Below are 12,334 nucleotides of genomic sequence, written 5' to 3' on the forward strand. Positions count from 1 at the left end.
TTTCTGAAATTGATTGAAGTTCAATAGTTCTCAGTTACAAATCTGGTGATATATTTCCTAGTGGATTAAGTTAATCCCTGGGTTTACTTATCTTTACTTAAAATATTTTTACTCTGTGACCATCTGTTATAATTTTCCATGCATCACAGAATCATATAGTCTCACTTTTTCACTGTATAACCATACATGCTCCTACTTCATTTCTACTCTTCCTCCCTGACATCTGGAATGGCTTCTCTTTTCTCCTCTTATTTCTTTCCTACTCTTCAGAGACGAGTGCACATTTTCAAGCCTTCATAAAACCGTATTACACTCGGAGGTTCTCATGTTTATTTGGATTATTTTTACCCCATTATTGCTGCCTCACCTCACACAAACACTTAGCAACTTTATAATACCTTTTACATCTTTTCATATTTCACTAGCTCCAAATTATGCATGGATTGGGTGCTTGAAAATAATTTGTTTAGGGATGGACTAGTGATGTCTTTTCTTTCAAGACTATGAATCATCCCCCTTGCACGTCCTTTAAGAAGTAGAAGCAAAGTAGAAAGGTTCATCTTGTCTTCAAGAAGAAAAAGGAAAATCTTAGCCAACCACCAGCCTCTCCCCACTTCTGTCTGAGTGATGAAGTCTGCTGACAGTTCAGAGCACTGATTCACGTATGTTATAAACTATGCTACATCTTTACCTTCCCTAAACTAGAAGGCAAATTTATAGCCAATACAACTTTGTGAGTAAGCCTACACCCACTCCGCAGAGATAAACAATTGTATCAGGAAAGATACAGCAAATTTAAGTGTCCCTCACCTAAAGCAAAAGCAGACCCTGAATATAAAAAAACAGCTACACTGAAGATACATCATTTTGTTGAAGGAAGGGGATCAGTTCAATTTATGTAATATTTCACATTTTTATCTCTTTAAACAGTAAGCTTCTCTAGGGTATTTAAATGATATTCTGATTTGCTTATGCATATTCAGAAAGAGAAGTTTTGCATAAAGTAAATCACATCAATGATGAAGGTTAGTACGCACGGAGACTTTCTTCAAGTTCATAAAAATCTAGTTAAAAGAAGTTGATGACCAGCTGTTAATCATTTACACTAAGAATGCTAAAAAGAAAGTAAAGCTGCAATAGAGAATATTTTCCAACAAAGAAAATCATTTGATACTAAAATATATGTCTAAAGACATTTGTCTTCTGTGAGGCTTCTGAGCAAAAACTATGTAGTAGTCCAGCCACGGAGTGGTATGGTGCCTCTATGGTGAAATCAGAAATGCTTGGCAGAGCTTTTGACTGTTACAATAATGAGCACAGAAGCTCTTGGCCATTCATGATGTGAAATGTCCTGCAAAACTTGTGGTGATTCTGCCCAAGGAAGAATTGCCTTCTTCCAAATACCAATAAAGTTCCCATTGAGAAACACACGGCTAAAATATCATCTTATCTGGCTGAAACTTGTCTGTCTTGAGGTAGAAGAATGGCTATTATGATTTGGTTAGCATCCTCCCCACTCTTGGAAGTCTATAATTCTTCAAAGGAAATGGAAGGAAGAGCAAATATAGCTTATGAAGACCTGTCCAGCTGTGATAGGACCTGAAATACTACAATAAATTAAAGTCAGCTCATATGTAATGAGCCCCACTTCAGTCCTTCTTCTAAAGACCACTCACATGACTCTGCTTAGCACTGAGGCACAACGGGAAAGCTGGGCTGGAGGAGGCCGAGGAGTAAAGATTGAAATGTCAGGCTCCCTTGGCCACAAAGGATAGGCATAGGGTGAGCAAGGTGAGCAAGATGACCAAGAGTGCCTACGGCAGGACCTGAGGCTGAGCAGGCAGGGCATAAACACACACAAGTAGGAATATAGTCAGGTTTGAGAGTCATAGGCATTCTTGATAACCCCTCTGTGTGGAAAAGTCTTTGAAGCCAGAGGAGATGCTCTCCCAGGATCAGGCAGCTGGGCTTCTGGGGGTCACTCCCTGAAGACATTCTGAGAGCCACCCCCCTGGGGCTGGGAGGATGCAGGTATCAGGTACCTGGAGGTCTCATTATGTATAGGGCTCATTTACTCAATTCCAGGCTAGCGCTTGGGGAGCCTGGGGAAAGTTTTTGCTTCAAGTTGAAATAACATTTGAGGAAGCTGGTTTATTTAGTTGATTTTTAATTGTTTGAATAAGCACATTGTGAGTGTGTATATGTGCATGTGGTTTATTTTTTATTTTTTATTTTTTTACAGATGTGTCTTAGAAATCCATATTGAAAAATCTAGGCAGCTCAAGCTTAGAGCCATACCACCTTGGATTTCAGGAAGTTTAGGGCCTTTTGCTTATAGGCAGGAACTCTATCTAGTATAAGAATCTGGTTTTCTTTTTGGAAAAGAAGTATTTAAATGTGGATGTCATTCTGCAGAGGGCAGTTCATGCTGCCTGTCCTTGCCCTGTGGCATTCAGGATTGGAAGTACACCATCTTTAGATCCAAAGATTCTCTCCTGGAGGCTAGGAAACAAATTAGCTTTTGAACACTGTTCTCTTTACCCGGATTTTTCTTCCCTTTATTTGGTAAGCTTCTGTCTGTCAAGACCCAACTCCAAACTTACTTCCCACTGAATACTTTCCATGAGTTGTTTACTACTTCTTTAAAAATTTCTTAGTCTTTCTTGTGATATTTATTTATCTGCATCCATTCATTCTTTAAGCACTTAGCACATGTCAGGCCCTGTGCTAGTTGCTGAAAATACAGAAATGGACGAAGTGCTGCACCAACCCTCCAGGAGCTCAGGGTTTAGTTGCAGGTGATAGACAATCATAATAACTGAAATGTAACTGTAAGTGAGACAGGGAGGAGACAGTCCTTGATTAGACTCAGGTTGATTATGAAAAATTACATTGTGTAGGTAAAGTGAGAACAGATTACAAAAGAGTGTTTGAATGTATCACTTTTAAGAGCCTCTCAAGTGATTCTCACTTATCTCTCCTGTTCTTAGACTCTAAAGTTCCTTAGCAAGTGGCCTCTTAAGGAAGTGATACTTTTTTTTTTTTTTAAACCGCTAACCATTTTTTTCCCTTTTCCGGTCTTTCTGGTGATTTTCCTTCCTTGATGAAAAAAAAAAAAAAAACCATACCCTGCACTGGGATTTGGTACATTGACCTGTGAGTGGTGTGAAGATGGATTTGAAGTTGGCAAAAAGAGGAAGAAAAACCAGCTAGGCTGCTGATGTAACAGAGATAATTGGGATTGATCTAGAGGGGTGGCAGTTGGCCCAGAGGGGAGGGACACATGTGAGAGACATTTGAGGAAAATCAATAGGGCTTGTAACTGAATCAATGTGTGGCTCAAAGGAGAGGAAAGAACCAATAATTTCATAAACTGCTCTCATCAGGTTCATTCATGCCAACTCTCTGATTATTTACAAATATACATAGCTTCTTCTTGTAACAGATGAAGCAAAGAAAATGATCTCCATATTAACGGTTCATGATCAGATATCATTGGTGGCTATGAGATCTCAACAGGAAAGGAGTGGAATTGGGCAAAAGAGCTCAAGGCTTTATGATACTATTGCTTTGGGACAAATTAGGAAGACTGTAGAAATGGGGAACTGGATTGATGATATAAAAATATGGTATCAGGCAAAAAGGACAGGTATACCACTTCAGTAGCAATTAATATTTATCAAACACTTTCACAGATTTTTGTCTCACATAGGCCTCCAAATAACCCTCCGAAGTCAGTAGCAGTATCTAATTTTACAGATTAGGGATGTACGGAAAGTCCAATCTGCCACCAATAGCAAATATATTGGGATTTTATGCTAGAAAAAAATGAACACATGTGGAGTGACTATAGAAACAAAGCTGGCAAAACAGCCAAAAGAACCTAATGCAAAATCTTCTAGTTCTGCAGACTGCTTTATTTGGGGTACAGATTTCAGTAGTTCTTATTATAGTTTGTTTATGGCATTCAATTTAGTTTAGGATCCTGGGTCTAGACCTCTTAAGAAGGCCTTGGAATTGTCAATGGGAGTCTTTCAGGGCCCCGATAGGGCTCAAAACAGATTTAACTGAGGTTCCTAAAGTTAGATCTACTCTCACACTGTCTTCCACACTATTTCTGTCACCTAGAGCTGGCGTGTCCAAATTGTCTGTGTATGAAAACCCCTTTTTACATTCAAATATTTCTTGGATCTCCAAATTGATAATATTTGGATAATAATAGTTGTACTATTTGTACCTATTGATAGGAAAAATAAGTTCTGAAAAGGAGAACTATGAATTAGTAATTGGTGCTTTCAAATGAATTATGGTACTTTAAAAAAATACTTGTAGATGCTTTTGTCAGTATTTATTCAGACTGCATGTGAGAATTGATGCACACAGGAACCCTGAGACTTCTTGCAGTGACTCTGAGGCAACTAGGAGAGAAGAGAGAATGATGTTGTGAGATGTATTTGGCAGGTCAGTAAGGAGGGCATAAATAAAGGGAATCTGGAGGAGAAAGGCAGACAGGTACTCTTAGTGGTTTATTAACCACAAAAAGAACACTGGGAGTGAAATCTGAGTGATTGCCCCATAGACATAGATACCACTTTGCTTAGGTCTAGTTCCACATAAGCAGAGCCTGAAATAAGGTCCTGGGTATATCCAGGAAGTAATACTTGGAAGACCCTTGGAGAATAGTTAGTTTCCTTTTACCGGAACATAGGATCAGGGACTATAAGAGAAGCCCAGTTACAAAGTCAAGACCTCCTGGGTAAAAGGGAATTCTATTGACAAAGAACAAATGAGAATCCTATTGTTAAAGCTAGGGCTCTGTGTCCATATCAAGAGTGACTTGATGTTGACCTCAGAGTGACCCAGGGAGCAATGTCTGTGTAGGATGGTGGTGGAGAAGGCACTGAGAGCTTTCCATGTGCCAGGGAATGGTATGTCCATAACATTGTTGACTTCTCACAGCAACCCTGGGAGTTGATATTGTCAGCCTCACCATGCAGATAGGAAACAAAAACCAGGGAGGTTAAGTATCATAACAGGACACATGCTTGTAATGGCGGATCTGTGATTGGGAATGCATGCCTCTCCGTTCAAAGCCTGTACTCTATCTACAATATCATACTGTTTTAGCATCTCCTACTCAAGGTCATTTGTTCTTAGAGTTGGGGTTCAGGGTAAACAATAACTGTTCTTCAGTAGTTGTTGGCCCACTTTAGACTTCCTTTCCTATTTTCCTCTTTGGGGTTGTGCTGAGTGAAAAAGGGATGCACCAAAGTATTTTATGAAAAGGAGTGTATTATAATACACTATATCTAAACTTCCAGACTGATTCCAAAGTCCAAGATATCACGAATAGGATCTGAGATATGTGTAAATCCACAATTTGGGATGGGGTGGAGGCTTCTCCTTTTCCTAGGAGTATGGAGCAGAATAAGTTAGTTATTATGGAGGAGAAAGCTGGTTAAAATGAACATCATGAGCTTACAATGCAACTACAGACTTCAGGGCTGGGTTGCACGTGTTTAAATCCTGATTCTGCCTTGAGCAATTAACTTATTTGAGGTCTCAGTTTCCTCATCCATAAAAAAGAATAATAAAATATCTATCTCATAGATTTATAGTGAAGATTAAATTAATAACATACTTAAAATGATGACTACTATCTAGGATACATTCAATAAATGTACCAAAAGGAGATGTCACAAAGAGGGACAAACAGCCTGAAAGTGTTAAAATAATAGAAGGAAAATGAGAGAAGAGCTACCTTCTAATGTATTTTAGCTTCCCACAGCAGTCTTCCTTGCTTTTTCTTTCCTTCCTTCCTTCTTTCTTCCTTTTAATAAATATCTAACATCTACTATGCACCAGACACTGTTCTACGTGCAACAGATGCAAAAAGAGCACTCGCAGTGAAGTCTGAATAATTGCCCCATAGACATAGGTACCACCTTGCTTAGGTCAGGTTCCACAGAAGCAGAGCCTGAAATAAGGTCTTGGGTACAGTGATTGACTAAGGAGTGCCCTCAGAGGAAAGGGAATGAGAGAAGCAGGATGGGGCAGGGGAATCACTATGCAAGAACACAGTCTTAGCTGGAGCATAACTTCAGCCTGATCTAATGGAGGGATCTAGAATTGTGCCCTAGAGTTGGTCCCATCTTCAGACAAGGGGTGGTGGTGGCCTTTTGTACCCTTTGTGTCATTCATGAAGTCAAGTTCAGCTTACATAAACTCGTATGATATGATAGTATATATTTTTCCTATTCTCCCTGCTAGTTTACAATACCTTATGACAAGAGTAACAGGAATAATGTCTAACATTATAGTGCAGTGCATGGATATGCTTTATCTTATTTGATTTTCATCAAGCTTGGTAAACCCATATATCTGACTTGGCAAATCCATCTATTTCTTTTTTTCATTAATATTTTTCTTCCTTTTTTCAATCTATGAGGGGAATAGATTCCTAGATGCTGCCTAGATCAGCCACCTGGTGCTTTCACAGTATCTCTCATCTTATTGTCCCTCTCACTGTGACACCTCATCAAACTCTTTTTCTTTGATTGTTATTGAACTGACCAGCACCTAAGAGAGAGGCCTTCTGCCCAAAGCTCTGAGCAAGGCATCCTTGACCTCTTTGTTCCTCAGGCTGTATACAACAGGGTTCAGCAGAGGAGTAATAACAGTGTATGTCACAGAGATAAGTCTGTCCTGCAGGGAATTTTGGGATTTGGGTTTTAGGTAGATGAAAGAAGTACAGCCATAGTGGACAATGACCACTGTGAGGTGTGAGGCACAAGTAGCAAAGGCCTTTCTCCGGCCCTCAGCTGATGCAATCTTGAGGATGGTGGTGACAATTAGGACATAGGAGATGAAGATCAAGACCATGGGCAGAACAAGGACACAGAGACTGATGAGCAAAGTAATAAACTCCTTGATAGTAGTGTCTGCACAGGCGAACTTCATTATGGGCTGGATATCACAAAAGAAGTGGGAGATGAGATTAGCAACACAGAAGGGAAGGCTGAATACAGAAGACACCTGAATGATAGCTGTGCTCAGGCCAATGTTCCAGGATCCACTGACCAGTTGTATACAAGCCTTTTTGCCCATGATGACTGAGTACTGTAGAGGGTTGCAGATGGCCACATAGTGGTCATACCCCATGGCTGTGAGCAGGAAGCATTTATTGACACCAAAAGTGAGATAGAAAAAGAGCTGAGTGGCACAGCCTGGGATGGAGATGGTTTGTTGAGGACTGAGGAGACCGGACAGCATTTGGGGGTTGATGGCCACGGTATAATAGGTCTCAGAAATAGAGAGCACACTCAGGAAGAAATACATGGGCGTGTGAAGTTGATGGTTAAGGCGGATAACTGTCAAGATGATAGCATTGCTGGCAAGGGTCAAAAGGTACAAGACCAAAAAGACCACAAAGAGGATGAGTCTGTGATGCCACTCAAAAATGGAGAAACCCTCAAATGTAAACTCTGTCACAGGCATGAAATTGGGCCTTGGCATTGAGGAGAATCTGAGTCTGAAAGAGATGAAGTGGGAACGTTGAGCATCCAGGCTGGAAACAGTAGGCTGGTCCAGGATCGTCATCAGCCATGTGCAGGCACTGAAATGGCGTGTAGCTCTGGGTTTCAGATGCTGTCAACATTCAGACACAGGCAAGTACTGAAGGACCCATCAAGGTTCTCTGGGCCCTGAGACTGGGGGACAGATGTAGTATGTGTCTGTTGACAGGAAGTAAATGTGTAAAGGGAGTACAGATGCCCTTCAATGTATGATGAGGCTACATCCTGATAAACCCATCATACGTTGAAAATATCATGTTAAAAATGCATTTAATACACCTGACTGAACATCATGGCTTATCCTAGCCTACCTTAAATGTATTCAGAACACTTGCATTAGCCTACAACTGGGCAAATCACCTAAAACAAAGTCTATTTTATGATGAAGTGTTGAATATCATAGGTAATTTTTGAATATTGTACTGAAAGTGAAAAACCAAACGGTTGTATAGGTACTTGAAGTATAAATTCTTCTGTATGCATATCACTCTCACACTATTATAAAGTCAGAGACTGTATGTATTGGAGACCCCTAACTGGTTTGACTAGAAGTAGATGTAGACCAGAGAAAGTACTGAATACGTGTGCCCAGGCCTGAAACTCTACTCAGACTCACCTGGTTTAAATCACCAATGGCACATTGCTCGTCAAAGGCCAGTGCAAAGGGACATACCTAAAGAGTGAATGAGTTCAAGCCAAGGACAGATGGCTGTGTGAGGCGCACTCCTGGGAAGTCAAGAGAGGACCATTCTCCTGTGTCCCAGGACTCTGGAGTCCCTCTCCTCAAAACTTGCTCCATCTCTGTTCAGAAGGGCTTCCATTTGGTAAGTCAAGGTAGAAAGCACTGCCTTCTCTCAAGGTTCAAATTCACAGTGGCCGGTGTCTGGGATAAGGAAGTGAGAGGAGACACTCCTTTTCTCCTGTGTGGATAGTCCAGTGTGCTGACCTAGAACATTCTGTGGTGTGTAGCCACTTCTCTTTTCAGTCCTGCTTTCTTCCAATATCCCCAAATATTATGTGTTTAATACCCGAGTCTCCCCGTTCCGTGTGGAGGGTAGCTTCTGCTTCTATTTTTTAGTCTCTAAACACAATGTAGGCTTGGAAGGTTTTTTATAGATTTAAAACACTAGTAACTATAAGACAACAGCAATAGAAACAACAAAATATTTAAGTTCATAATAATCTCTGGCTTTAACCCCAGTGTAAATGGAGGGATGTCTGATTTTCTTTGCTCGTTTCATTTGTCTCCTTTTGCTCATCTACAAAATAGAATAATAATATCTACTTCATAGTGTTGCTATGGAGACCATATGAATTACTGTATGTAAATTGCCAAGTGCAGTTCCTGATACATAGCAGGCAAATACTACACTAAATTTCTGCTTTCCTCCCTTCTTCTGTCCTTCCCATCCCCACTCCCCATAACTCTGGGTTCCATTTGTATGCTTGGCCACCCAAACATGCGCGCACACACACACACACACACACCATAATTCTTTTGCTCTCTTTCTTTTTTTCATGTTCATGGATGGTTGCTGTCATTAATTTCTTCAATCCCTGTTGAAAGGTCCAGTCTTTACTTTCCATACTCACTTCTCTTCCAACTCTAGATTTTGAAATGTGTGGGAATTGGGGGCAGGGTAGTCTGGAGTTAAATACCTCTGTGGTCAAACCCAAGCCCCACTTACTCATATATGACCTTGGAAACAGTTATCACCTCTCTAGGCCTCAACTTCTTCACTTGTAAGATGAAGACTGTGCTAATATCTATCTCAGAGACTGCTATGAAGAAATGCTGAGTGTCACAATTTGGGATGGAGATGGTTTGTTGAGGGCTGTGGAGACTGGACAGCATTTCAATGAGAATATGCTGGATAAGGCATTTAGGCTTTGGAAGCTTTGCCTTCCTTAAGGCTGGTACCCAGATTATCCTTTCTGGGTGATTTTTTTCACTATTTATGCTTTTTGATTCCTAAGTTTTGTGACATAGCTGTATATTCATTTTTTCCACTTGATAATTATCTCAGGAGATAAAAGAGAGAGATGAGGGTCATGAGGTTATGAGATGAGGGCCACGAGGTCACATTTAGTTACAGAACAAGAATCCCTGCGTCAAGTCCTGAAATGTGACTTACATATCACTGGGCAGGACGGAGGCTTATTCAGGATTCAGGAGAGTGAGGCTTGAAACTAGAATTTCCAGGACTCCCATTGTACTGTGGCAGACACAGCACACAGAGAATCTTCCGAACTGGAGGACTAGAAATAAAACAGAACCTACCAGGACCTTTCAGTTAATTTATCTCCCTGATCAGTCAGATCTGGGAGTAACAAACATACAGAAAGCAGCACCAGGCTCTCCTGCACCTCCCCATTGCCCTGTCCCTTTAAGTCTGAATTGCTGGCTGCCCAAGAGGACCATTCTCCTGTGCCCTAGGACTCTGGGGTCCCTCTCCCCAAAACCACAGTGACTGTCTGCAAGGCAGCAATAGCACAATCCAAACACTGTGATGTCTGGGGATCTCATTATAAAAGTGGCTCATCAACAATCATACAGCTAGTACTTAGACAATCTTGGTTTTTCCCACAGGAATGAAGTCTTTGCATCAGCATAAGGTCCTGGACTGCTCCGTGGTTGAAGAGGACTCATGCCTCATGATCGCATTATGGGGAGGGCCTCAGAACCAATCATGTTTAAGGATGCAGCGTCGTGAGACAAATCACTCACACTCCAGGGTCTCTCTGTCCTAACTGCTGAAGGACCTACCTCTGAGGTCTCTTCAGTTTGAATGTTGTGGGAACCATGACTCATTCATTTACTGATTTCTTCAGCAAATACTCAAAGAATGTCTCTCACATGCTAGGAACATGGAATACAGCAGAAACTGGGAACACTACACCTGTAGTGTAAGCCAGTTTTGCCTGCTTTGCAGTACCTGGCTACCCCTGTGTGTTACCCACAAAAAGCTGAGCACCTTCTCCTTGAGGAGATCAGAAGGAAGAGCTTTACTGAAGTAATTTCTGTAGCCCCCTCTTTCTCTCTCCAGCACTTAGTCCATCAACTGACCCATCCTTGCTTTCCTTTTAGAAGGTGAGCCCAAGATGGGCCTTTCTGAAGGTTGGAAGAGAATTGGATATCAAATCCCCCAGGATACCCTAAGACTTGGGCTCTTCAGTAATTCCTAGTTCTGGTGCCCAGTTTGTATCTTTCTCTTAGAGACTCTCTAAGTACCAGCATACTGAGAAATAAATATTTGAAAGCAGGACAGTTTATTGTGGTGTCTTTGACAAGCCAAGTAAGCTGGGAGAGACTGACAAGCATGGAAGAGTTGCCAGGCATTCAGTTCAATTCCACATAATCTCTCTTAAGGCCCTCAAACATTTACCCAACAGAAACTGGAAATACTTGAGCTCATAAGCTATTAAGATCCCAAGTCCCACAGGCAAGAGATGAATTTACGGCATATTTATCACTGCTTGAGAATGGCCAGTGCATAACTTCGTTAGGACTGTTTGAAATCCTTTGGGGAGCAGCTAAATGAAGGCTTAAAGTTGGGCAGCAAGTCTTATCAAGACCTTGAAATAATCAGTTAATCTTGGGCCTTTTTTGTCAATGTCTCTTCTTTATAGTTCTCCTGGTAGCTATTTAAATATGTAGCTCTTTGAAATTAGAAATAGAATGGAATTGAAATCTATGAGAAAGAAAAGGAAACCCCAATACTGAAATCGTGAACAGCAAAGTGACTGACTTTTTAAAATATAAGTTTTATTGTGTGTTTATCTGAAGAAAGATGGGTTTAGGGGAAAAAGGCTAAGAAAATCTAGGATGAATGTAGGTTTTTTTCTGACAAAGGAGAAAAATGTATTGACGACTACATCGTCTGCAGATTTTGACAGTTTTTTCTGTTCTGATTTTTATCTATTTATTTCTCTTCACATTGCATTTGGTTATGAAATATAATATTCAATACTAACAGTTATAGATACATTTTTGTCTTTTTTTCGGACTTTAAATGTTTTTCATGTTTTATTAACCATTAAACATGATGCTTGCTATAGATCTCTGGCAGATATAAGGAAGTTCCCTTCTATTCCTGGTTTGTTTGCAAGTTTATCATAAATGGTCTGTTAAATTTTCAGCTAGTTTCTTTTCTGCATTCATTGACATAATCATATGCTTTTTATTCTCTAAGTTGTTAGGGGTGAATTACATTAAGAGATTTTTAAAATATTGGCTCATTCATACATTTTAACGGAAACCCCTACTTGATCTTTGTATATACTGCTGAATTCAGTTTACTATTTTTTCATCTATCCATTATTGGCCGATAATTATCTTTTCCGACTTGGCTATTTTTGGTATGAAAGGTTTACAATTAGCAGCCTTTTTAAATGCTGGCTAAATCTTACACCTTTCTATCCTCTGAGCATGATGTTGTTTTTTGTGTCTTTGTTTTTTGGAAAGAGTAGGTTTTTCACTACTAGCGTTTCCTGTTTTATGGGGTTTTTATTCTAGTACATTTTCTATTTCTTGTCTAATTATGGTAATGTATCCTTTTCTCCAAATCTGCCCATTTTATATACCTTTTGAAAATAAATTAGTATAAAGTTGTTCAAAATATGCTTTTATAAGTATTTTGTTCCTCCGTATCTGTCCTTGTATCCTACTTGATAATGTTTCTTGTGTCTCTTTGATTTTTTTGATCATGGCTGTTAGGGGTTTCATTTCTAATTAATCTCTTCAACTATCCAAACTTAAA

At 40.1% G+C, this 12,334-nt stretch overlaps 1 protein-coding gene across 1 annotated transcript; it reads right to left on the reverse strand.

Moving 5' to 3' along the window:
- Nucleotides 1-6,579: 6,579 nt before the first annotated feature.
- LOC101127908 (olfactory receptor 10J4) lies at nt 6,580-7,515 on the reverse strand. Its single transcript, XM_019025140.3, has one exon. The coding sequence runs from the start codon at nt 7,513-7,515 to the stop codon at nt 6,580-6,582; it is 936 nt and encodes a 311-aa protein (XP_018880685.3).
- Between the last annotated feature and the right edge of the window lie 4,819 nt (nt 7,516-12,334).

Source organism: Gorilla gorilla, chromosome 1, assembly GCF_029281585.2.
Source record: "Gorilla gorilla gorilla isolate KB3781 chromosome 1, NHGRI_mGorGor1-v2.1_pri, whole genome shotgun sequence".
Taxonomy (NCBI): Eukaryota; Metazoa; Chordata; class Mammalia; order Primates; family Hominidae; genus Gorilla; species Gorilla gorilla.